General features: G+C 41.1%; 1 protein-coding gene across 7 annotated transcripts in view; it reads right to left on the bottom strand.

Annotated features, from left to right (window-relative positions):
- Positions 1-26,923, bottom strand: part of ncor2 (nuclear receptor corepressor 2) — a 91,274-nt gene that overhangs the window by 28,905 nt on the left and 35,446 nt on the right. For all 7 annotated transcript variants that reach the window (XM_038703479.1, XM_038703482.1, XM_038703484.1 and 4 more), the window contains exons 5-17: positions 26,302-26,484; positions 22,153-22,266; positions 16,275-16,331; positions 15,424-15,476; positions 11,051-11,117; positions 9,700-9,872; positions 9,384-9,477; positions 7,314-7,492; positions 6,590-6,644; positions 6,400-6,498; positions 3,883-4,016; positions 1,928-2,088; positions 611-673 (exon numbers count right to left, since the gene is read on the bottom strand). In XM_038703479.1, coding sequence (XP_038559407.1) covers positions 611-673; positions 1,928-2,088; positions 3,883-4,016; positions 6,400-6,498; positions 6,590-6,644; positions 7,314-7,492; positions 9,384-9,477; positions 9,700-9,872; positions 11,051-11,117; positions 15,424-15,476; positions 16,275-16,331; positions 22,153-22,266; positions 26,302-26,484 — 1,432 coding nt within the window. The remainder of the gene's footprint in view (positions 1-610; positions 674-1,927; positions 2,089-3,882; positions 4,017-6,399; positions 6,499-6,589; positions 6,645-7,313; positions 7,493-9,383; positions 9,478-9,699; positions 9,873-11,050; positions 11,118-15,423; positions 15,477-16,274; positions 16,332-22,152; positions 22,267-26,301; positions 26,485-26,923) is intronic.

Here is a 26,923-nt window from a genome sequence, read left to right as displayed (position 1 = left end):
TGCAAACAGATGAGAACCAGTTCTGACCATCAATCTGGTAGAATCCATAATATAAAGAATACCAAGGGTGGTGTGCATTAGAAACCACTGAGGGTGATCTCATTACATCAGTAACTGAGACTCAAAGATTGCACAGAACAAATGCTGTCAAACACACTCACACAGGGCACTGGTGCTAGGAAAATGGGCAGAATGTCAGCGACCTCTGTAAATCAGCCATAGGCGTCTGGGTAATCTTCAGTCGGAGACAATAAACAGGCTGAGTTAATGACTGCTGCATTTACAGGGGCTTGCTGATAAGAGGCAGACTTTACAGCCTGCTTGATAAAAAGACAGGCTGCCTTGACCCAGAGAGACGGGGAAATGGCTCGAAAGAGCAACAGACCCAGTCCGGGCAGACCGACACACACAGGCATAGACGCAACCTAGCAGCACGTGGCAGTTGCCGCCTCACTAACAGGAAGTCACAGCCGCATCACTTGTCTATGCTTTCGGAAAAACAGTGCTTGAGCTGTTACTCGTGTAGTTTCCCTTGACATCACTATTAATGCACAGTAACTACTATGAAGTTAACACTTCACAGGGAGAAGAAATATTTACTCTGTATTACCTTTTTTGGCAGTTTCCATCTCTTCTTCAGTCCAGCGAGAGCTCTCATTCATTTCCAGATTGGCTGTTAAAAAAAAAAAAAAAAAAAGAAAAAGAGAACCACCAAGTTAGAGTTAGAGAAGGCGGGAGGGGGGGAGGGGGGGTGGGCAGTTGTCACAAAGTCAGTTAGGGAGTGACTGACAAGAGGAAAGGAAGGAGAGAGTGAAATTAGAGAAGAAAACCGAATAAAAGGGTGGGGGGCAGGGTAGCTTGTGCTGCTTGCCAGTGAGGCTCTGCAGCATGGGTCGCTAGGGACTGTTTGTTTTAGATGGAGGAAGCAGGAAATCCAAGGAGAGAAGTCAGTTAATGATTATAGACATAACAACTGGCTTCTTTCCCTGCACAGGCCATAAGCCAGTCCGACCCTGGCCCTTCTTGGCAGACAGAGGCGCAGAAGCCTGTGCTTACGTGTCCTCTATCTGGACCTGCGAAGGCCACAGTAGCCTAGCTGGCACTGCAGCCAGTAGGGGAACAAACAGTGGTGGAGGGGGGCCGCTGATGAGAGCCCTTGCAGCCTGAGCCACCTGGGGATTCCCTGTGACTAAACCTGTGCTGGGGGAGTGACTGCAGCGTATACACACAACTGCTGAAACATCAAAAATCCCTGATAGCTTGCAGCGAGAGTGTTAGTGTGTGCACGGTTGACTTACCATCTGCGAGGAAACAAAGAGCTAAGCGGGGGGACACTGCTGACACACTGAGTATTTTGTCCTTAAATAATACTTTTGTCTTTTGCCAACAGATGGGATTTAAACTACATAGCTCATGCAGTCGTCACTTCGCCACACAAATCTGAGAGAGCAAGACTGAATGTGAATAAGTGAATGAAGAGGAAAAGGAACAACAGTGCGCTCTTGTGGTGTGGAACAGGAGACCAAAACTAGATCAAAGGTGACAATGTCAATCCTGCGTGACAGTTGTGAAACATTTTTATTATGTAAACTTTCTCTTTTGTGTAATTGCTTCTGATGGGTAATGGTAATGGTAAAAATAATTTTTTTGCCCTACATTACTGGTTTAGCCATTTTATTATCTTAAAGTTTCGCGCCCAGAAATAACACACACAATAAATATGAAATAAAGTTTCTTGTCATGCCCTTGTGTTTATCTGGTATATTACTATGGTTTAATTGTGATTTGACCAACAATTATATTCGTAATGTATTACCCACACCACCATTTTTATTTACAGTATCCAATGTGACTGTAGCTAAATGCTTAATGAGTTTGGTTACTAGCTAGAGGAACACTAATTTGGTGCAGTGCAGCTGAGACTGACCAAGCTCATTGTTGAGTGGCGGTGTGGTGGTCTCCTCCACTTCACTCGTCATAGAGCGGGTGATGCGGCCCTTGCGGCGCCCCTGGCTGTTGGCTGTGCGTCGACCTTTGAAAGCCACAGTGGGTTCTTTGTCCTCTGCATCTTCTCCAGAGGTGTCATCCCTGTGTTTGAGAAATGTCAACACAGTCAACAAGAGATTGTAGAGCATTGTAGAACACTGATAATAATCATTTAGACAAAAAAACAGTGCTTTTATTGCCAAACAACCAGATGTCTTCAATCCAACGGAGTATATTTACGTTTTACTAGATCAAACTGAAGACAAAAGGGCCACTGACACAAGCAAGAAATGAAGATGGCTGTGGTACAGGCAAGATACAGCATCACCAAGGAAGATAACTAGGGTTCGCAGGGCTTTAGGCTGTCACTGACTGCAAAGTGCAACCAAATATTAAATGAGGAATTTAGGTCTATTCTAATACATAAAAATAGCTATAATTCATGAACTGTTGTAAATTTAAGAAATGTACACCAAATTAATTCAGAAAGTTCTACTTCATTGTTTCATTTCAAAGCCAATGTGCCGAAAGTAAAGAGCCAGCAACAAAAATGTGCCACTGCAACAGTACTGCTGGCATGTACACTAAAGTAGTGGAAAAATACCAATGCAATCTTTTCTGAGATGCAAATGTGGGCCATGCTGCTATTCAGCAAATCCCAAAAATGTAATTCAAACTTGCATCCATGCCATCATTGTCTCTAATGCTGCTTTGGCCTCTACATTGCACTGGCTTTAGTGCCAGAAATCTGGGCACTGGCATGTTTGTCTGCATGAGGACAGGCAACTAGAGAAAGCTGCAGAGTGAAACACAAAATTGGAAGACCAAATGTGAACGTGTATACAGACACTGCTGCTTCTGTCTTCGTTTTTTTTTTGTTGGTTTTTTTTAAAGATAACTTAAGAGTGTCAGCACAATGGCATGCCAGGAGACAGCCACTAAATTTGAACCCACTGCACCTTCATTCATCTTCCCCCAGCTCCATTAATCTTGCTGAGGGGAGCCGGTGGCACACTAAATATAGGCAAGCCAGCTGTGCCAGGGACAGCAGGCAGCAGGGTGTGCTGGGAGTCACGGAGTCCCCTGGCCTCGCCTCAGAGCTGGAAGGCAGCAGGAAGTGCTTCATCATCATATTCTTGTTCGACACAACTGCTAATAAATATGACCTGCTATTACTTGAAACTACTGTAGTGTAAAGCCTCAGCTGACATCATAATATAGTGCATGAATACACCCATAGACTGCTTATTTTCAGGCACCAGAAAGCAGTGAAATTCAATCTGTTGTTTTGCATCCTTAGCTGGCACTGTGCCTGAAAACACCCCCGTCCTCCACCGCTACTGCGACCCTTCCACCCACACACATACCTCCTTATACACTGACATTTCAAATTGACAGCTAGGTTAATCATACAGCTTATTTTCCCCACCAAAAAACCCCAGACTAACAAAATAAGTACAGAATTTAAAAAATGACAATTGGCATCCTATTGGGAAGGGGAGAAGCATAAACAGGAAAACAGCTGTTTTAATAGGGAGAACGAAAGGCCACTTGAATTTGCAGTAGGTGGAAAGTCTGTCTGGAGATGAGAGAGTAAGAGCTCAAGGGTTACAGAATGATTGGATTTCCAGATCTGCTCCCCCTAGCCAAAACTTACTCCTACTCTATTCGCAGCAGCCTGACCTGGAACAATTCTAAAATTGTGTTGGAGAATTGGGGAAAGTGAAAAGATTGTTGCAGCCGTGCGAGTTCAGGCTCAGACGAAGTGGAGGAAATGTTTTCACATGGCTGCATCTTTTCCAGTCACTCCGTGAGTTTGCTTTTCTAATGAATCAGTAAGTAAAGTCATAGTTCAGCGCACAGTGAAGGTTTAGTCAGTATTTAAAAGTGACTCACTTCATTCCATCTTCCTTGTCTTCAGCTTCATTTTTTTCTTCATCCCTCTCTCCCTCCTTCTCTTTCTCCTCCTTCTCCTTGTCTTCCTGGCTGCTTCGGTGCACTTGTTGCTGCTGTTGCTGCTGCTGGCCGTGCTGTGACAAGGAAGACATAAACAACAACGAATTCCGTTACAAAGATAATCCCAGGTAACTGAATACACAGATGCACCGAAAAACATCCTGACCACCTAAATCATTTTGCATAGCATTTACATTTTGTTCACTATAGAAAACAGACCATGGAGATCAATCTTTTGGCCCAGTAAAGGGGGGGTAACTGATTTTCTGCCAAAATAATACTACATTACACATCCAAAACAAACAACTGCCTCCAAGTATGTCAGTAGGTAAAATTACTGTTTCACTTAAGCAGATTCTGCTCTGTAATTACAAGCCACTATCTATGTCTTTTCACCACATACATTTGCTGCTTATTGGCAAACAGTGAGTGAGGAGGCACTTCCTGTGGCAGATCAGATGTGTGTCTAAGACACAGATATAAATCGCACCATGGTGTTTTGCAAAAACATAAAACACACAAACACACAATTATTCCTATACTTGACAAAAATATTTTCTAAAGACTTGGTTTCACTTGTTTAAATAACAGAATGGGTACTAAACTAAAAACTATTCATTTTCTGCACACGCAAAACAAAACAGGATACGAAAGTTCCGAAATATGCTCTTTAAGCACCCAGAACCACTTCCTTACCAATTTCCTGCCTGTCTGGGCTTGTAGGGTTAGAGTTCAGATTAGTACAGACATGCACTCTGACCAAAAACCTTAGACACTCCTTAATATATACAGGAAGACATAGTTACTGATAAGAACTTCACTAGTTTATTTGATGTGTTTGCAGTTGCTGCCTTTGGCCCAATACTCACGGAAGTATATGAACCTTTTTTGATCTACATATTTGCTCTTAAAAAAAAATAAGATATTACGTGTGGTTTCTGGCTAGGGAACATAAAAAGGACAAAAATGGAGAAGTAGAACCATGAAAAAGAGAATGGGTAGAGCAAGATAGCAGAGAGAAGATCATATCGCACCTTTCACTCACAGAAGCTACATTTGTCTCCATTTGCACAATATCACTACATGTCCTCTCCCTCTCTTTGAAATTAACTCAGAGAAAACAAATAAAAGCCATAATTAAATAGGACTCAATGTTCTCCCATCCTCATGTGCTGCTCAGACACTTTCCCCAAACACATCAGCCGCCTAATAATCTCTGTCCACCATCACTAAAGAGATCTGTTAGCGCCGCGTCTAAACATGCCCCCAAAAAAGATCCAAGGGCAGCCCTACAGAAAGTGTAGTTAAGACAACAGAGCAGGCACAGCACAGGGGGGGCCCACATTAACATCTGCATTAAGCAATCATCCTCACCATCTCTCCACTACCCAAACACAATCTCTATAGTATATGCAGCTTTTCTGCCATGAAGCATTTTCTGTTCCTCCTCTGTAGCTACCTCCCTCTGACTGTGAGCTATTAGTACAAGCTGCTACTCAGGAGGTGTGGAGCAAACCGCCAGGTAATGAGCAGAGTTTTTTTTCAGGAAAGATGAAGACACACCATCCTCGTACCCACAGGAAAAGGTCATCAGTAAATGAATGTGCCATTTCCTTAGCGCCCATCACTATGATGTTTAACAGCTAGCACCTGATCTGAGGCTAAGTAATAACTGGGAGCTCATTAGCAATAGAAATGACCAGTTTAAAAAAAACTGTCAGTCTGGAAACGGTGCTGACATGACAGTGTTGAGCAAATTGTGGCACTTAATCAGCACAACTGTGTGACCTTTGGCTTTTCTCTTCATCAGGAATTCTGCGGCTTAGACTACCTCACTGTTCTGCAAAGACATCACTAAAGCTCCAGTGCTGGTAGTGAAATTAAGGTTGTGCTCTCACAGGACTCACTTTAAGCAAGGGCTTTAAATCCTTTTGAATGCTGTTTCACGCCAGACACCTCACAGTTTTCTGCATTGTATGTCTTGCAAAGAGACAACAGACCCTAACATGTGCCCGAAGTTAAAACATGTTCAACTCCACATAGAAACAATGTTTAACCATATTGTCCATAAAATCAGAGTCAAGTAAGTTACATCCACTGCACACAAGAAAATAAAGCATCACGGTTGTGGTGGCATCCCAGACTAGTTTGATAACAGAGAATGGCACCACGCCTGGAGTGTAATGACTGAAATGGAAATCAGGTTTTTCTTTAAACAGTGATGCTATTAGTTACTGTCATTAGATAAGTTAGGTGAGTGACTGACAATAGCTGAATTCTTGGTTGCATATCAATAGCAAATGGAGACTTCCAGTGCTTTTGCCTGTGCAGCTCTTCTTCAAAGAAGATGGACTGGTGCCCCTCAAGATGTTCAGGCCTAAAAAGGTTGTTGTATGATTGAGCCTTGATGCAACATAGAGCATATTTTTGAACTATTAGCTTGCAAGAGTAGAATACCTGGCTTCTTCCTCTGCGTCTGTAGTTCCTCCGCACTATGTTCTTATAGTTTTCATTCTTTTTGGTCAGGTAGTAAAAGAGCACACACTCTGCCACCGTCTGAAACATGAAAGAAATGTAATTTCAGTCATCATTTCCTGAGAAGACTGGATCATTAAAAAAAAAAAAACACAAGAAAATGAATCGATACCTTTCTCTCCAAAAAAGATGCAATCAGACCAAAGTTTTTGGGGTGCTGGATGAACCTGTGGGAGCAGAACAAAAATTTATTGCAACATGCTACTGGAATGATTTAAAGTCACTGGCATTTGCTGAAGGAGAATGAAAATCCTATATAAAAAAAAAGGAAATCACTAAATCACTTTCGTTAATCCTGATGTTTAAAAAAAATCATCAAATATTACACTGCTGTCACTAGTGATCAAATATCTTATTGAATGTTTTGGATCAGAGATATTCGAAGAAACTGAAGCTTTTCAGTGGGCAGACTTTACTCTGTGGGTTTGATCAGATTTGGCAGCTTGAAACGCCTCCTCTCATTTCTCACGAAAGGAGAAGACTCACTTCCTTACCAACAACTTATGGACTCTTTATCAGTCACATATATTTTACTGGAAGTGATGTTTTGGCTTAAAAAGAAGTTTTTAAGCACTTCCCTATAAAATGAGAATGAGGCTGAAAGCTAATATGATTTTAATGAATTTAATTAAACATTTTAAAAAGTCTGAAAATAACAAAATAGAGAAAACTAAAGTCTGCTCCATTCCAACGCCAGATACCAAAAATGTTGCAGCCAAAAGCTATTTTTAGCAAATGAAACCCAATCCAGCCGCAAGGAAATAAGGACAAAAGGAAAAACTTTTTTTATTCAAACAAGAAATTATGTCATGACTTCATCGAAGTGTTCTGCTTACTTCTCTCTGAAAGTGTCCTTCTCCTGCTCGCTCCACATGTTCATAACCTGCCGGTCTTTGTACACCTTCATGGGGTCATCCATCAATCCATTCATGTTGATGAACTTGATGCGCTGCTGCTCAGCGTCAAACAGCATGGGAGGGATGACTGCCAGCTGTCGCATTTGCTTCTCTGTGTTCTGACAGACACAATGCCACACACAGAAACCAAGTGGAGTGAGTGGGTTGCTCCTGAGAATGAAACTATCTGACAACATGGTGCTTCTATTGACATGCACTGTATGAAACCTATTGTGGTTATACATTCTGTTTTGAAGTGTGGAAGAATTCAGAAGACAGGAGAGGAAGTTTAGGGTGTCTTGTTGGCTCAGCAGGCTAAGGCATGTTCCATGTGCCATCTTTCCTGTCACTCTTCAATTTACCACCTAACAAAGAAAAAATCTTAAATATGAGATAATGTCTGTTAGTAAGGATCGGGGAGGGAAGTAAAGGAAAGGCACTGTGCTATTTTGAGGAGCTAGGAAAGTAGAAAGCATTTCTTGAGATGAGACAAGACAACCCAAACGGACACACTGCTCAGCATAATGGGACCTGGCTGACGTGAGGGAACCAGGTCTAATGTGTGACTAGTGGACACCACAGCTAGGTCCTCCACCACTTAACCTTAACACAAAGAGCAGTGCCTCACATTGTAGGAGTCTGACACCTCAAGCCCAAAAAAACTCCTGCATATGCTGACTTTTAACATCTATGATAAGCCAGACATTTATCCGTTAAGGTCATTCTTACGCGTATATACTGTATGTTTTTTGTAGTAAATATTTGAACCATGTAAGCTGAATAAGGCATCTATATTTGCCGCAGAGGGCTTAACAGTCTGAGACTGCGGGCCTCCCCTCAGACAAAGCTTGCGAAACGGCGCATCTTTCGTTTACTTGGTAAGTTTTGCTCAATTCCTGGATGCCTATGGGATCATGATTATATTATTTGATCCCATAGATTCAACATTTGAGCCAAGATAGGCAAATATTTCTGTTTGACATAACTTCTGACTACACCAGATTGCTTTAAAAAAGGTCTGTCCTAAGGCATTTATTAGTTTCTGACTCTGATGGGGGAGAAAACGTTCCCCAAAACTACTGTATCTCTGAACTCTCACACATGTAGGCTATTCTATGCGATCTCCTTTTGATAACTAATGCAATAAGTAATGTAACAGTGTTTCATTTCCATTCACTGAGCCTCCCCTGAAACTGTTTGGAGCCCCCCTGGCGAGGCCCGCCTCACCCTGTGCTACTACATAGATGTGATTTTGCAGCCCATGCTGACGTTAACTCACTGCCACAAAGTTTAGATTCATCATCGAACTAGTATACAGTGGACGAAGACACAGACTAATAATTACATAATAATAAGTACTGATGCACCAACAGCTGACGCTATGTGTCGACTGCGCAGGTTAAATATGGAGAAAAGAGAAACGAGGGAAGGCTGTAATAAAAGAGACAGGCAGTAAAAACTATCAAAGTTTTGGGAGCATTTCAATTGAAAGCAGCTGTGCTGTTTGTGCTGTCTGCTTGGCTGTGGTGGCCTTAAAGGGTAGTATCTAAGCTTGGGCTAGCCCGCTAGCTTAGCTACCACAAATATTCCAGTGGCATACCATACCATCTGTATAACAGCTGTATTATAGGCCAATATTGGGCAGTAAATGCCTCTGAAACTTTAAAAATTATTTAAATCAACTATGATTTATGAAGGTTTGAGTCACATTCCTGCAGGATATGTATTTATTTTAAGTTATGTTAAGTTGTTTCAATCAACTTTATAACTACGCACTACAAGTGAAATTAAATAATATTTATTATAAATATTATTTACTGCATATGTGCTTCTGTACAAGGAAGCCAAAAAATGCTGATTTTATTGAGACCTGGCCTACTGAGTTTGTGTGCCACAGAACACAATCAGATATCTAGACAGCAATTTGAACTTCAAGAGTGTGATAGTGTGAACACAAGTGTTGCAGAAGAGCAAGTGGAGTGGCAAACCATACTTAACAGAAGTGCTTACCTCATGCTCTGATATCCCATCAATGATCTCGGAGACCTCGTGTTCACTGCGAGCTGCAGATGAAGTCAGCCCACCTCCTCGCTGCCCAACACGGCTACAAAAGGAAAAATAAGACCTGTCAATCAAGACTACCCACAAATTACAGTAACATATCCACAGTCCTTTTTTTTTTTTTTTTTTTTTTACAATAACAGTAACTAAGCAACAAATCGAAGCCATTAAGTGAGTTCCAGAAACGAATAGCGGGCCTTTTACTCTGTTGAACAATCAGATATTGCCTGTTCTGAAAGGGAGAAAAAAAATCATGTGCTCTCACCTTTGCATGCGCTCCTGCAGCTCTCTTTGTTTGCGGATCTCTGGAAACTGTTTCTCGTAGTACTCCCGCACCTTGCTCTCCTTGGCTCGGCGCCGCGGGTTGTTTTCGATGCGCTCCACCTTCTTCTCCCAGGCTTCCATCAGCTGGTCATAGCGCTGGCAAAATTTCTGTTCCTGAAGCACCACAGAAAGACGAAGATCTCAGTCCACTGCAAATGCACTTAAATATCAATCCCATCTACTTCTGTCTTCCCTTGATCTCAGGGCACACAACTCTTGGACCACCGAGTCAAAGAAAGTACAGAACATTTAACAGTTACTGCTAAAACAAAACATCCACAAAGTGCAGAGTAATATTTAAGGCCGCCGCATCATTGAAAGATTTATGTTTCAATAATTATGTTCAGTAATATTCCTTAGTTCTCTCTGTTGTGCCCTACCATGTACCGCTACATATTCAGAAGGGGCCATGTTGGTATTCTATGGGGAGTCTGGCCTTGAGCCACAACTCTGGCAGGCGACAGCCCACTGTTTTCCCAGCTTCCTCACAGGCAGGTTGTAAAGCAAACCATTAAACCTGGTGGAGACACGACCCTCTGTAGGCTCATAAACCACAAGGTGATGTCTCCCCACACACTGCCCACGAGGCTCTCTCTCTCCTGTTAGACACAACACGAGAGAAGAGTGGACACTCGCCCACAACTCACAGGCGGTTGGCTGCATTTGAACTGTTCTTTCTGGCCTCATATAAACTTGCAATGATAACATGCAGGGCTGTGAGACAGGTGTTGCTGGCACTATCTCAGAGGTTGGAAGCAGTCAAAAAAAACAAACAAACAAAGAAGCTATTTTCCCCATCATATTTCCTACTTGTGGAGAGATGCAAATTTCATAGTAAAACTGTGGACTTGATTTGCAATAACGATTTTCTGTCAGGCATAAGATGTCTGCCTTGCTCTAGCATCAGAGCTCACCCAATTGATCCCTGCTTTATTTATAGTCATGCTCTTTGGCTCAGTCTCGCTCAGTCACTGGCAGGCAAGAGCGCAGACTAACCCTGTACAATGCTTGTTATAAGCACTTGGCTGACAGTGAATGCAACAGAAGTATGAAAAAAGAAAGAAAAAATATGTTTCTTTCAGATGACAGTCTGAGACAATTTTTGTTTTTCAAAAGCAATCGCTTCCCCAGGGTACAGTAAGAGTACTGACAACAGATCATGCCCAGAGCTCTATTCTTCTTTGGTCTGCCTAAAATGGCCACTCACTTCCAGAAGCAGCTGGCCCAGTTTCACACTAGTCATCCGTCATGAGTACCAGCAGAGAGTCAAAAATGTTGAGTCCTTTACTTACCCACTGCTTACGAGCATGATTTCTCCTCTTGAAGTATAAGATGAGCTTCTTCCTCATCGCCTGGTTTCTAAGAGGGATGAAGAAAGAGAGGCATGGAGAAAACAGAGGGGCAGAGGGATAGAAATAAAAAGGATAAGGTGAGGACACTCAAGGAAACACTCCGTTTCAGACAGGGATTTGCTTTCATCAAATTTGTCACATAATAAGTAGTATATGATGTTCTCCAGATCCTCACATACATATTTTCTACCCTCTGCACTTTCCCTGCCTCATTTCTTTACCCAGTAAACAAACACACACACACACAATGATTGTCCTTGTATGCCACCGCTCGATAAACTCAAACTTGCTTCTGGGTGGAAAGGACAGCGAGGTGAGCCAAACTTATAAAACTTGTCTGGGCTGGGAACAGCCAGCCACAGCGCTTCAAATAAAGGTCAGGGCCAGTAATCTCCTTAGGCAGCCACTCAGTTTGTCTCTTTCTTTGCTGCAAGACAGAATTTTATTCTTGACACTTAATCTGTCAGTTGTAAGGTCACGTTCCCAGTGATTAATGTAATCTTATTCTACATTAGTCACTTCTGCTGAGCCGCAGGGTCCTTCAGGTCACAGGCAAGGACAGAAGATGAGGAAGTGGGCTACTGGTGGTGTTTGAATTTCGGAAAAATTGAAAGATAGCATGATAACATTTAGCGTCTAGAGGGATAAACACACAGAATGACCTGTTCTTCATTTCCCAAACATGTTATCTGCAATAACAAACCCTAGTTAAATCTAAACCGCCTTAACCCCCAACCTACATAAACACCCCCACACACCCCCACACATTGAAGCCATTGCAACAGAAAAGATAAATACTGCCAAATCCAGCTAGATACGGTCGACATCCACACTTACTGTGGCATAATGGGTGAGAACTACGTATGGCAAAAACAGAACTGACAGATTAAGCCTTTTAAAGACAGAGATGGCATTGTCCTCTGGACAACAGATGGCAAAGGGAAAGATTAGTGAACCCTGCGGAAGCTTCCTTTGTTCTGTTTCTAAGCCTGTGCCATTTCTGAGATAGAGATAGAGACCACTGTAATTTAGCCTAATACCACCAAAACATGATGGCTGAAAGATTCATTATACACACACACACACACTTGTGAAAGATGTTCGCCAGTGGTACAAGCACACTGCTGTTCATACTTCAAAGTTTGGTTTTCAGAGTCGTCTGCATACGCAAAGGATATTGGCAAATTCATCATCAGCCGAGCGGCCTCTGTATGTGTATGAGATGATCTGGGATGGGGACTCAGATGCTGAGAGCTCCACAGAGATACTGGCACTCATCTATCCCAGCATGGATGAGTGCCAAGGTTATCAAACCGGTTAGCAAAACAAAGAAGTCAATTGTGCTGGCTCAAAGCAACACAGTGGTATTTAATAACACACACTCGGCGGGAGAGAGGAGAGTTTTCAGTTAATTCCTTTGAGGCAATAATACTGATCAAACGGTGCAGGGGATCAAAAGCAGTGAAGACAGAGCAGTGTGTGGCTAAGAGGTCAAACACATCTTGTGGTATGCCACTGTGCAAAAACCACAGTGCCAATGGTGGAGACAAGCTATTATAACTCTCATACAGCTCTTTGATGTGCCTCAGTGAATTATGGTCCTTAAAAGATTACAGATGCACATAAGCCTTATTGATAGACATGGCAGGGCCACTCAATGTTGTGTACTCTCTGCTCCCTTTGCTGCAGATATCCACTAACATATGAAATTGACATTATTTATTAATCACTCACCTAACACAACCTTGGATGCTGAGAAAGGCATCCCGCTGTACATATTTTACGTCGTAATGTCAGGGGCATTTTAGTCCTTTTTCAGTGGCAATAGCTGTTTTATACGGTTAGGGTTACTGATTTAAGATGTGGCCAGAATATAAAGAAGACTTTTAAAAAGTTCTACTGCGTTATTAGCTCAATAGTGGCAAAAGCTAACAGACAGCATACAAAATAACATGTGTGATACTGTAGCCTTAAATCACACATTCAATGTCCTCACAACAAAATGACAGCTAGTCTATTTAGTACCATTTGGAAGTTTCAATCAAATCAAAATTTTTATAGATAATTAAAAAGGAGAGGGAATGGGAACTTTCAGGTTTTAAACTTGAAACATGAAGGCACACAACCAACACTGCTCTTACATAATGTTAGGAATTGTAGGATTGGATTCAAAACAGAACGGTCAGTACTGCCAGCTCATTTCATTGCCACCATTGCTGCAGTGATATATTCAAACTCACCACCATTCACAGTTACAGTGCAGGTCCTTTTCCATGAGGATTTTTTTTTTTACCCTCGGCTGCTGCCCTCGTAATGCACGTTTATTCCAGTAAGTTTCATTACTAAGTTTACATAATGACAATTTCACATCCTCCTCGGAAATGTCATTTTTTTTGCAGTCTGCCGAGGGGGAAGGGTGAGTTTTGAGTTGTGGGGGTGGAGACGAGTGGCGAGTCTCTCTTGCAGAGTTAATATACAACCACTACGGGAATTAAAAATTGCTAAGGTCACCAAGTTTCTATCTCCACTGGCAGCAGTTTAAAGATTACAGAGAATTACCCAGTCCCATGAACAGAATTCTCTCGACTTCACATGGACCATTTATATTAATTAACAAAACATCAGATTGGCTCAGAGTTATTTAATGTGTGCACAAAAAAATTTCACCTATAAATACAATAACAAGTCATTTTTATTCCTTTAGTACAGTGCTTCAACCTTTTCAGCCCTGTTACTCATTAATCCAGCAATTAAGAGTTGCTATGTGAAAGGACTGTCAGACAATTATTACTTTAGGGCTACGATTATTTTTTTTCGATTAGTCGATTAATCTAATGCCTAATTTGTTGAATATTCTAAAGATAACTACTCAATTAAAAGAACAAATCATTTATCAGAAATAAATATCAAAAACCTTGTCTAATTAAAAATTCAACATTTTTTTCCAACCATCCTGTAAAAGAGACCAAAAGAGCACATCAAAATAATGACAATAGCAGCATTTCTTAAAATTACTCTAATTTTCTAAATCACTGCTGTGTTAACAGAACCTATTTGTCAGATGATGGATCAGATGAATACTGGACCTCAAATTCAAAAGGATTGCTGTGACACTAATTTACACACTGTATGTCAACCCTTTCCATAAACTGGAGAATCAGTATTTTTACTTAAGCACTTGACTAAAACTGTAGTGAGATAATCACTAGCAGATATATTTTTGCATCAGTGTGAGGCAAAGAAAATAACTGCAATGATTTACAGACTGTAACAACAGTCAGTAATATCAGCTCAAGCTATTTTCTCACTCATACATGGCCGTTAAAGTATACAGAAAATATAAAACTGCCAAACATTAGATGACAGTAATGTTACCACGATAACAATGACAGCAGTACTGCAGACATTATTTTTAACATAGAAGTGATGAAGAAACATTTAGAAAATCTATTTTAAGTGACTACTACAAACAGAAACATGTTTGTCATGTTGATAATCCTAATATATCGTGCTCGTGTGGGGACAAAAAGAAAACAGGATTGCTGATTTGCTGCCGTCTAGACAAATCTTTCTGGGATGATTTCTCTGTGTTCTGCTGTTCATGTTGTGCTGCTGTGATAAGCCATTTCCAATATGCAGAGTACCACTTTGTTGGGTCGCTTGTTCTCCAAGGAGAATCCCTGCTTTGACCGGGTGCTGCACTTCAGATTTTGGAGCAAAGAGTAAGACAATGCTTCCCACCTCCCTCTCCCTAAGACTAAATGACATAATGTAAACATTCATCTCCAGATCTATTTATTTATGTCTGTGACTGTCTCTGGTGATTATGTTCTTTTTTTATTTTTATTTTTTTTTATGTCTGGCTATGTTTGTGTTTCTTTCTATCTGTTGTACTCCGGTCTCTCTTGCAAAAGAGATCTCAGTGAGATGACCTGATTAAATAAAGGTGGTAAATATAAATGAGGAAATATCTTGAGGAGGAATGGCGTTCATCCCTCCAACAGAGATCCATAGACTTGGCAAAGAGCGCTGAAGCTGTTGTGGAGGCTTGTGGTGCCCTGACTCCATACTAAGATAATTAATGGTGGTTTGTCTTTTAATCTGTCACCCATCTGTATTTTACAACAAATTATTTTAGTATTTTAAAAGTAAAAAAAACAATATCCATTTTAGAGATCTGTGTCGATACGACCATCAAACCCTACATGAGCTCCCGTAGCTATGGTTAACCTCAAGCACAGCAGTTCCTAAGCTATAGTTTGATGGCTAGATATAAAACATTTATTAGTGTGGAAGCATGTGTAGTGACTCACATTTTGATGTTCTCATGGTACTGCTTGGTATCAGAAGGCTGATTGTAGAGAGGCTGGAACATAAAAAGGAATAAACAGATCAAAAAATCTGCCATATTTTCAGTTGTGCAACAGATTGTAAATGAGAAGATACATGATGGCCAAATGGGTTGAGTTCACTCAAACAACAGGTAAATAGAAGTCTGACCTTGCCCAAAACAAATGTAGGATTGTTCATCAAATAACATGAGTGACTTAAAGCACTGACTGACGAAAGCTCAATAACCTGATCAAACGCCATCCTAGACAGAGCAGAAACTGTTTTGTGTAACATCTTGCATGGGCTCAGAACCAGGCTCAAATTTTACTGGGTAAGTGTGTGTGCGCCGGACGGACAGATATAGTGTGTGACAGCACTTTTATAACAAAAACAAAGAAGCCAAAAAAAAATATTACAGCAAAAAAAATAAGGCAGTCTGGAAATTTGTAGTCCTAAATTTGAAAATACTGTATATATAAGTGCAGACTTTAGTTTCTATTCTCAGTGGGTTTGGATACAAGCGACCCTTAACTCTGATGCTGCAAGTCATTTTACTCAATGTGCAATATGAAAATGCTCACTGGAGCTTCAAGTACAGAAGCTCAGATATTTTTACTTCATTACTTTACACCACTGTTTAAGTGCCTTGCACCTAAAAAAAGGGGGGACATCATTCTTGCAGACTTGTCCCTTAACTCTTCCAAGCATCATTTATCCCTCTATCCTGACCTTCAGTGAAATGCTCCCACGTGTCAATAATGCAAAAATGAGAGCGGGATAAAGAAAAATACAAGAACAGCAATAGGACATTAAAATCAAAGTCTCTTCTCACCAGTTCTACCCTGGGTCCCAGTCCCTCCAGTATCCTGTGAGCCTCTTCTGCCTTTTTCTGGTAAGGGAACACAAACAGAAGAGATACATTAGCCGGCCGCCTGCACCTCTGCCATCACCACGGCAACGCAGTGAGCACGCTCACTTGATCACTGAGGTTGGATGGGTGGATGGATGGATGGATGGATGGAAGGCTGGACGTATGGATGGATGCACTGACTATTATTAGCGCTTTTAACTGAAGCTGGGCCACAGCTCCTTGCCTCAGCTCCCCTCTCTCCTCTCCCAGAAAAAAAAAAGAAAAAAAAAGATTACTCACCTCCCCTGAGCAGAGAGAGGTAGAGAAAAAGAGCAGGCAGGCAGCAAAGCAAGTGGGAGTGGAATAGAAAGTGAGTGGGAGAGAAAGCGCAAAAAACAGGGAAAGGAGGGAGGGGGGGGGGGCTAAAGGGCTTTGGTGCTTATTTTATAACAGACATCTGATGAAAGACAGAGAAAGATCTCACCTTCAGCTTACAACCTACAACAATCAGCCGTAAAACAAAAAATCCTGGCAGGGAGCATAAAGTAACAGAGGAGAGGTGTTGGGGCATGAAGCAGGGCAGCAAAAAACTCCCATCTGTGTCTCTGGATGACCTCTCTGCAGCTCAGCTCCTCCATACGTTTATATTTAGCTCGAGCAGACAAATGTGTGAGTAGTGTCCCAGACTACCCCTCTCAATGTTCGCTCCACTCTGTACACTCTCTCCACTTCATCGATCAAACAGACCCTCCTTGGTGACACACCACATGCTCTGTTGCTTCCATCTCACTTCATTTCCTTCAGTGACCACGCAAGTGAGACTGGCAGGATTGACAGATTCACAGACAGGATGGAAGGACAGTGAGGGAGGGCTGGATGGAGAGGAAGAGATGCTGATAACAGAGACAGAACCTGCCAGTGTGTATGTGCACGTCAACCTTTATTCTTTACCACCCACCATGTCATGCTGCTTCCTTGTCCCTTTCACTCCGTCTTCGCTGTAGAGGTAACACAGGAGGTGTTCAGGACTTACTCCTAAGTTTATACAAGACTCACGCTAACAGACTTGAATGTAAGACCCCAGGAGAGCTCACGCACATGACCTAACTTGACTAAACACAAGCTTTCAACTGGCTCACCTGGGAGTGAAGACAAATGCCATGGCTACACTTTTAGAAGTGCCTTACAGCAGAAGGAAGCACTGATGATTCACATTTGCACATACTATAAATATCATTCAAATGCAAATACAGTAACATAATACTATTATTCTTCCTTCAGTCGTTTTGCATCCTCATTCCTGTTGCTTCCTCACCAGTGAGGAGGTGTAACAGGCTGCAGAGTATTGCCTCAGAGAGCTTGCTCACTACAGGAGCAGTTAATGAGCAGCAATTATTAAAACCAGCCTTTGATCCTCAGGGAGTATAGAGGCTCAAGGATTTCTTTTCATTTCATGGCTATGATTCTTTAAGCAAAACAAGACTGATGAAGCTTGGTCTTGGAATATGGCTTCAAATAAAATACTAGAATTGACTAATTTAGCAATGAAGACAGGGGGGAAAATGAGATCCAAAGGAAGCTGTAAAGAATATTACTTTTTCTCTAAAAAGGTGGATAATTACACAACGAGAGCTGCTGGTCTTGTAAATGCCATCTCCACCACCCCCACACACACATCCTCATCATGAAACCCAAGCAGAGAGGCTGTGTCCATTACTTCAATTATGCCCCCCTGTGGTAACACACAGGACTGCTGCTCATTACAAGCTGTAAAGCTTAGCAACTGTACTGTCAATACATTTTGCCTACAGTTAGCATGACACTATCCCCAGCAGATTACACAATCACTTGAACATGAGAAAACTCCAGACAAGAAAATAACCCCGTGCTCATGCGACTAAAAATCACAGCACTTCAAAACTTTCATACCTCCAATGCAGGAGGGATAAACAGGGAAAAACTAGGTCTACTGCCCAGCGGTGGTGTGTCTAAGCCAACCAGTCAGGTTGCGGTTTACATGTAAGAAAGGAAGTTTTTCCTTGCCTCTGTCGCCTAGTGCTTGCTCTTGGTGGGAATTGTTGGGCTTCTGTAAATAACATCACAGAGTACGGTCTAGACCTGCTCTTTTATGAAAAGCGCTGTGAGATAACTGTTGTTGTGATTTGGCGCTATATAAATAAAATTTAATTGAATGTAGGTTTAGTTTTGCGTCTTTATTTACACATAAAAAAATTTATATAAATTGCAATAGAATGTGAAGGAGGAGCTTGAAAAGTGGCATTCTCCATGAAGCATATTATAGGAACTAATCTACAGCAAGGTAGAATACAAAATTTGATAGATGAAGATGGAATAATTTTAGACATTTAAAAAAAGTACTTGAAAACAATGCATCCTCTAAACACCCATCTGTTACACAAGTATAATGAATCATAGTCACAACAAGACACACACACACACACATCAAGAACACATTAACAGACTAAGCCATGTCACATGAGGGTGTCTCATGAGTCTTAGGAGTTTTCTTAAGACACAAAGATAAAATACAGGAATTTAAGGGGTTTAAAGGAGACTCCATGTAGAATACGCATGAAATTGATAACTGAATGAACATAAATCATGGGGGAAGGGTGAGAGAAATTTACTTGACAAACGCTGAGGACACCTAACAGAAGAAATAGAGGATGAGGTGAACGTCTAGATGTACACAACTTGCTATTCTTGTTGCTCGTTCCAGAAGATGATATATGGGCACGAGTTTGGTCTGATAACTGACCATCAGACCCATAATATGAAGTAAATATTTGGAAGGATTTGAATAAAGGGTATATAAAGTGTATTTTTTGGTTAAATGGAACTTATGAGTATATTGATGATACATATGAATAATTCTAGTGAATCCACATTGTTGAACGCATAATGAAGGATTTTCATAGATGTATTGGTTAAACAGGTACACACGTACTTGATTAATATGTTAAAATGGATTGCTGGCTTTTTTATTATGTTTATTATAATAATTATGTAGTATATTAGTATACTAACACTATAGTCCCTTGTTATGGTTTGGAGAGCTACACGAACCACGTGACCAATACAAAACAAGACAAGATAATAAAGCATGACACAACTAGATACACAGGGGTAACACATTCTTACTGTTTTAATTGCTTTACTATTCTTAGATCATACATGTATATTTTCGTTTCAAAATATAATCTTTGAAAATCGATCTTGCTCTGGTCTCTTTGCAGCAAATTAACCAGTCAACAAAAATCTAACCGCAGCTGGAGGATTTACTGTACGTGGGCAAAGATAAATGTCGTCACGTTTTGTGCGCGGTGTCTTTTGGGACGAACCATTTTTGGAAGTTTAACTTCCAAACACGTTGAGTTTCTCTTTGGGGGATTAATAAAGTATGTCTTTCTTTCTGTCTTTCTTTTCTTTAACTTCTGTCACTTGTCGGCAGACTGCAGCTGGATATTCGAGATGGAGGAAATCCTGTACTGTGCTAGTTATTGTTTAGTCATTGTGGCATCCCATTCATGAGTGTGAAATCTGGAATCGCCCAATTCATTCTTAAACTGTGGCTAATCACCTACTTTGAGGTCACAATGACCTTTAACCTCCGAGTCAAAAGACCCACCTATTCAGTGTCCAACCAACTGTGGAATATGGTCACAATCTCTCCTTCTGTTCCTGAATTATGGTGCTGAATAATGGCCAAAAAAAGTGCTTTTACCAGGACATTATGATGTGACAGTGAAGTTGATCTCTGGGGTAAAAAAAATGTCATCACTACATCGTTCCCATCAAACATCTGTAATAAAATGTTGTGATAATCACCACATCAGTTCTTGAGTTATGGCCAAAAACGTGTTTTGTGAGGTCACAGTTACCTTTGTGGATGTTTGTGCCAAATTTGAAGAAATTCCCTTAAGGCATTCCTGAGATACGTGTTCACAAGAACGGAAAGGACGTATCCTTACGTATGTATGGATGGAAAACATAATGCCTTCAGCCACGGTTAACGTGGCACAGAAGCATGCAGAGAAAGTGCTACAGGGCCAGCTTAACAAAGCATAGACATGAGGATTTAGCATAGCTCAACAGAATTATGATAATGCAGTCTCGGTGGGGTGGTCTTCAGTTGTGTTCATTCTATGACAGCCCATGTCCCAAATATGAGAGGAGTGAGCTTGAGTTGAGCCGTCCTCGGGGTTTGACAATGGGCTGTCGGTAGTTATGCAGCTGTAATTCTGTCTGGTAAAGCTGGTGACACTGAGCCCAGAAGGGACAGATGACACCGTAGTGACACCCGCTCAAAAAGACATGCGGAGGCTGGAATAATTATAGCCAGGTTTGCTATATTGTGTAACTGTTGCATTGGGCTTAGAGTGAGTGAAACTAGAAAATAGCTGGTAAAGTTGAGAGGGAGAGAGAAAGGTTAGGGGGGCAGGCATGGGCCAGAGTAAACCCTAGCAGCTAAGGAGAAGTGGAATGTGTTGCAGAGGTCAGGCTACATTATGGAGTAAGCCATGAGTCATTTTTAAACATCAATCCTTTCAGATCAGTCTTGAGCAATCCACAATGCTGTGCTACTGCAAAGAAGCACTATGATTTAGCTGAGCTTGAGGACAGTTTGGGTGAAAGTCATGAAGGACACTCCCTGTACTGTGGTGTTCCCTTTAAAAGGCCTTTTCCTGGCATTTTGGTGGTTATCAGGACATCTGTCCAGGTTAGATCAACATCTCTTGCTCCATTTGCAGTGCATTTTCTCTACAGACTACACTGCATTGCCTTTCTATGAAAATGATTTGCCTTGAAAGCGTCAGAGAAACATTTGAGAGCTTCTTTCCACTGAAACGTGCAGCTTGAACAAGCCCTCTATGGAAAACTAGGAGTAACATTAAAAGAGGTTGAATCTGCGGTGTGATCCAGTGTGAGAGGAGTTCCCCACTTTAAATGCAAACTCCAATGAAAAGGAGACTTGTGGATTTCACCACTAGGGGGACTGAGAGCACTGAGAATCACTGCTGCATATAGTGATTGCTGTGACTAGAACTACCTTAACACTCCCAAATATGTTTTTATGACCACCCAGCTGCTCCGTCACAAAGAATGATCAAGTTGCTATATACTTGCATAGTTGATAAAGACAAAAATCTCTTTCAGTGTGTGATTGTGACACCTTATAGTGTGTGCGTATATGTTTGTGTGTATGAGTGTGATTCATCATGCCTGTTAATTTGACCTTCTTTCGTTAGGCAAGAGCACTGTCTTGCCGAACAGTAAAAAGTGAAATGAATACTTTGCGACACTGCTTTTGTTGACGATGATTTTTAAGGGCTACATCAAAAAAGGAAAATGACAGTTCACCAAGAGACATCAGTCTCTTCAGAGCCCCTGTATTTCAGTATTGTACACACCACAAGAGTAATTCAATACGTTGTCTATGAAATGTAATGAAAAGAAGTACACACTATGGGGTTATAATATATATATAAAATTAGGGACTCTAGTTTGTTTAAAAGGTGCAGCTTCTGGGTAATCTAGTGTACCTTACAGGCACTGTGTCCATTTCCAATAGTAGCTGCCCTTTACCTGACATTACAACCAAACAACTGGGCAATAGAGAATATTTAGAGGATGTAACAGCCTGGCTTAGTTAAGTTTGTTATTTTGCATAAGCCTCGTGAAACAACACAGAAACACCAATCTCACTCTCACATTCACTTATAATGAATGGTAATGAATACACTTCATACGTGATCAAGTGAAAACAATTTCAAATGCAAGGCCACAGATAGAGCGTCTGGTGTGAGTGCACGTGTGTGCGTGCGAACACTCTACTAACCCTGTTCTCATCATAGATGATCTGCACCAGGCTGCGGTGCTTGGCCTCGCTGGGTGGCGGTGAGATGGGCCGCTCTGGCTCATGGGGCTTTGCAGCCTCTTCCTCCAGCTGTTGCTGTAACACACAAACACAAAGATGACGGTTAACACAAGGCCCCTGATCTTCCAGGAAGACCTGTGGCTTACCAGTTCCTGTTGCGAGGTTAGAGCGCGAGTTAAATAAACCGTCCCTCCCCCAGCTCTCCAGCAGGGACAAGACTAACTGTCCAATTAGCTCTAATAGCTATTAACTCCTCAGGGTCTAGTTAATCAAAGAGGTACTACAACAGCCTGTAAACAAAGCCAGTGCCTGCTGTGTGGCTGGAACATCCAATGAGAGAGAGAGAAAATTAAAAGACGGAGACAGACAAAAGAAAGATTAGAGGAGGGAAATTAACACCAGACAAATACTGGAAAACAGGATAGTTTCACTAACTTACTCAACCTGGCTTGTAACCAAACATTGCTTGGAGACTGAATTCCAGAAACAGAGAATTTTGGGAAGCAATACTATTAACAAACAGATAGACAGCAGGTATTGTTTGTGGGGTGGTAGAGAAAAGGAAGAACTAAACGAACTAAAAGATAATCTGGCAGGGTGGAGGCCCATCAATCTTTATCTTTCACTGCCAATCATGTAGGATTCAGTCAGGGCTTCTTTGTCCATTAATATTCCTTTGAAGGTATACAGAAAGACAAGAAGAGAAGCCTGTTCTGACACAGACAGAATAGTATATAGATGGAAAAGCACTGTTAAGCTCTCATTGCCCATTTACATTTGGACACTTCTAGCATCTTTGGCAGATTGGAGGTCAGAGAAATCAGAAATTGAAAAAGCAAAGCAGCTTTAGGGGGACTGCTATTCGACTGCGCATTCTATCCAGATGCTTAAAAAGCTTAAATGGACCGGTCAGGATCATTAATCCTCCCACATTTAACTGCATTGATAAGCAGCATGTAGAAGTGGCAGTTTCATTCTGCCTGTGAGAATAGCAGGTGATAGTTGAGACGAAAAATATTCAAAAGATTTAAATTATTTACACATTGAATTTTGCAATGTGACACTGAAAACAGCAGTTTCAACACAGACAGAAATAAAGAAAGCATATTTTGCTGCTGTAAGTAGCATTTACCATATGAACATTTTCTCTTGGTTATTATTTAGTAGTGCAACTCATCAATGTGTCTGTGTTAGTTACTTGTTAGCTTGCTGGCTAAACGGTTTTAATTATCCAGTCAAACTTCCTCAATCTTCCAAATTAGAGTATGATAGGGCCTATCCCAGCTTCTAGTGCAGAAATCACAAGAACATCAATATGTATAAAATCATATCTGCATATAAGAAACATATAAATAAAATGCGGCCTTTTCTTGTGGTATTTGAAATCAAGCAATTTATCATTTTGGTTTAAAACCTTTAATTGGAAGAACCGTTGACTTTACTTTCCTGCCTTTAGTCAATTATTTTATAAAGAGCAAGACCAAAAGGTCAGACTTTTGAGTAAAAGCTTGACAAAAATATAATTTGCAGCCAGCATCTACTGGGATTTACACCTGAACAGAAACCTATCTATGTTTCTACTTTATGTGACAATCACAGAAATGTAAAATTTCATACCCCCATTCAAAGAAACAATTATGTGATTTTCTACATTTCTGTCTATTTTAACAAATGCATTTCAAACACTATGTAACAATGATTGTCTGCTCAAGTGAATGTATTAACACTGAAAAAACCTCTGACGTCATAGTTTGCCTGAAAATGTTTACTGTCCCTATGTTGTGCAGGATTTACGCTGGAGGCAGGAGCTGAGTGTATTCAGCTGTAACTAGCAGCCTGGAGGCTGAGGCCAAGTGTTGCTGAGCAGCGTGCCTATAGCTGATCTACATTTAAGTCAGCCCCTTATTTCCCCCAACTCCTCCTCATCTCCTGTCAGGGACTTCAGAGAAGGGACAGACTGCCTCCAGAGGATCCATGTGAGAGCAGAGCAAGATGGATCATTAAGTGCCATGATAGGCCTGGATAAGCATCTGGTGAGGGAAACACAGACATTCCCATGGAGACCCCCCCTTCCCTTTCCAAACCCACCGCAGGATAAAACAAAATAAACCAGCCATCCTGAGCTTGGCTGACAAGACACAGGCTGGCGGTAACCTAAGCCCTAACCCCCCGCCCATCCACTAACTCTGCCAGAACTCTTTTAGTAAAGTTTTACAGTGCGACTTAATTAGCCCAGATGTTTTAATGCTTGAAGAGAGCCGGACTGTAAGAAAAAAAAAATCCATAAAAACACTGCAAGTGTAGAGAGGAGGGTGAGGGGAGGGTGATTTATGTTTGTAAGCAGCAGAGCTTAGCCTCTCAATCATTTACAAGTTTCAAGCCTAAACTTTAACTCTCATTAAATATGATCAAGCTTATAATTAATATTTTAAGCTTATCAGACCGATATCTCCACAATGGGAACCTCCAGAAGTCTAAGCTGTGAAGTACCTTGTCACCATCAGTCTGTGAAACCAGCATTAGCTGCTACAGTGTAGAGATATCAACAGTATAATTTAGCGGTCAAAAGTCATATCATTAGCTTCAATATTGTCAGATGAGACTGAGAACACCACATGTTGCGGTCATCAATAAATTAACCTAATGGAGACTTAAGCAGAGTGTAAACAGGTTTCTTCCAAATTTATTACTTAACATCTCTGTCTGCTGCTTTTTAAAGCAATGCAGAACATGTTAGAATTGTTAACACTGAGTCAGTCGTACCTGAATATATCATGTAGTCTTAATCCCTGACTATTCTCAATTTAAGAATTGCTTTTTTAAAAAGAATATTAAGCAGCTGACCTGACATTTTTACCTGCCACAGCCCACATTTACCCTGTATTTGGCAGGTGGCATGTGCTAATTTAATTCCCGACTTATGAATGATGATATATTTTGTTTTAAATAATTGAGTATAATGAACAGTATGTTAATATAACAGCATGTACGGTGGAGGAGGGATTCGGGTGAGCTCGACCATACAGTTTTTCTACTAAACATGGCAGACGGCCAAAAGGGAGTCTGTGTGGCAGGGATATGAGTGGTTTAGCAGTCACAAAACCTCCACCATAATCCTCCTCCTCCCTCAGGGAAGCGGTTATTTATAGCCTTATATATTTTTAACCTACTTTTCTCCTAAATAAAAAGCCAAAGAGAAGCAAAGAGAAAAGGGAATGCAGCTGCCCGGGGGAGTGCGTGTACAGAATCGTGGCACATTGAGCAAGAAACAGCTACAGAACTTGAATGCACTGATTACAACACAGCAAAGTCTGCTTAAGACTTTATTGCACTGATGCCAACTGAAGTCTGGCAGGGAAAGTCACATTGGAAAACCACACATGAACATTTCAAGCAAGCCAAGCGCTAAGAAAATTCAATGAGGATGCCAGCACTGGCAAAGACTTCGACATCTACATGCATGACAAATAAATGGTACCTCATAGTGCTTTTAGGCATGCCTGTCTGGTCTAAATATGTGCAGAATGCACATGAATGACACAAAGTGGTGTCTGCTCAATTTTCTTCAGTCATGCATCATCTCTTCTTACAGGTTTATAACGTCTGATGAAAAATAACTTTGAAGCACTTAGAGCCTCACACAGTCTTTGAATTTCTAGACTGCAAAATATAAATTTTGCAGTCAACAAAAGGCCACATCCACTGCAAAACCCATCCTTGGTTGCTAACTTCTTATCACAAAGTGAATGAAATAATCAGATGACACAATCAGGTACAGATCATTATTTGTCTTCTTTTCAGTAGCCAAACCAATTTGAATTTTGTAATCTAGTTTGCAAAGCCCTTTCTGGTACACAAGTTCCCCCTGACACATCTATCTAGTGCTTTGGCAGTGCTACAACAAACATATAAAATATAAAAAAAATATATAAAATCAGTTCCAAAGCTGGAGATATCTACAGCAGAACCACCAGAACTTTGACAGAGAAACACAAATCCATCTTAAAATCAAAGAGCTAAACAGGGCAGTTTGAGATAGTTTGCAATCACTTAACACAAAGCAAGCCAATATAATGTCAAAGTTATGACCAGATCCCTGAGTGTGCAGACCTGTTTCTTGCGAAGCTTGCAGATCTGCTGCTCCACCATGGTGATCTCCCTGTCCACGCGATCCATGTTCTGGATCAGCTCTTCCTTAGAGAAGCGGGCTGGCACCAGATCCAAGTCCGGGTCCATATGGACTGGGCTCACGGGGGAGATTGGCTCCAGCTTCCCCATGGAACTTCCACGATCCTACAGAAGAGATAGAGAAAGGTGACAAAAGTCACAAATATTAAATTAATTTGATTAAAATCTGAAGGGAGAAGAGAAAATGAGGACAAAGGATTATTTCAAAATGGAATTTCATGTGTTAAGAAGATGTTTGGATAAAACTGATTAAAGACGGCAGTTCAGTGAAAGGTATCTGATATATAGTGGTGCATAAAGACACTCATCCATGTCTCCTTTCCCCTGTTGAAAGCATCCCTGTCTTCCTCTGATTGCAAGGTCTGTGGGTTACTCTGCAAGAAATCATCCAAACATGTTCTGTGTATCCTTTGGGAAGGTAACACACGGCAGTAATTAAGTCCTCTGGGTAATGAAACCCAGTGTAGTGTCTCGGTGTCACTAGACCACACTAATGAATATGGAGGTCACAGCCTCCCTCGTCAGGATCACTGGCAGCTGGCTC

The sequence above is a fragment of the Micropterus salmoides genome, unplaced genomic scaffold (genome assembly GCF_014851395.1).
Source record: "Micropterus salmoides isolate LMB-PRFRI ecotype aquatic unplaced genomic scaffold, ASM1485139v1 Ms_hic_scaffold_7, whole genome shotgun sequence".
Classification (NCBI taxonomy): domain Eukaryota; kingdom Metazoa; phylum Chordata; class Actinopteri; order Centrarchiformes; family Centrarchidae; genus Micropterus; species Micropterus salmoides.
This window is presented reverse-complemented; position numbering and strand designations above follow the sequence as displayed.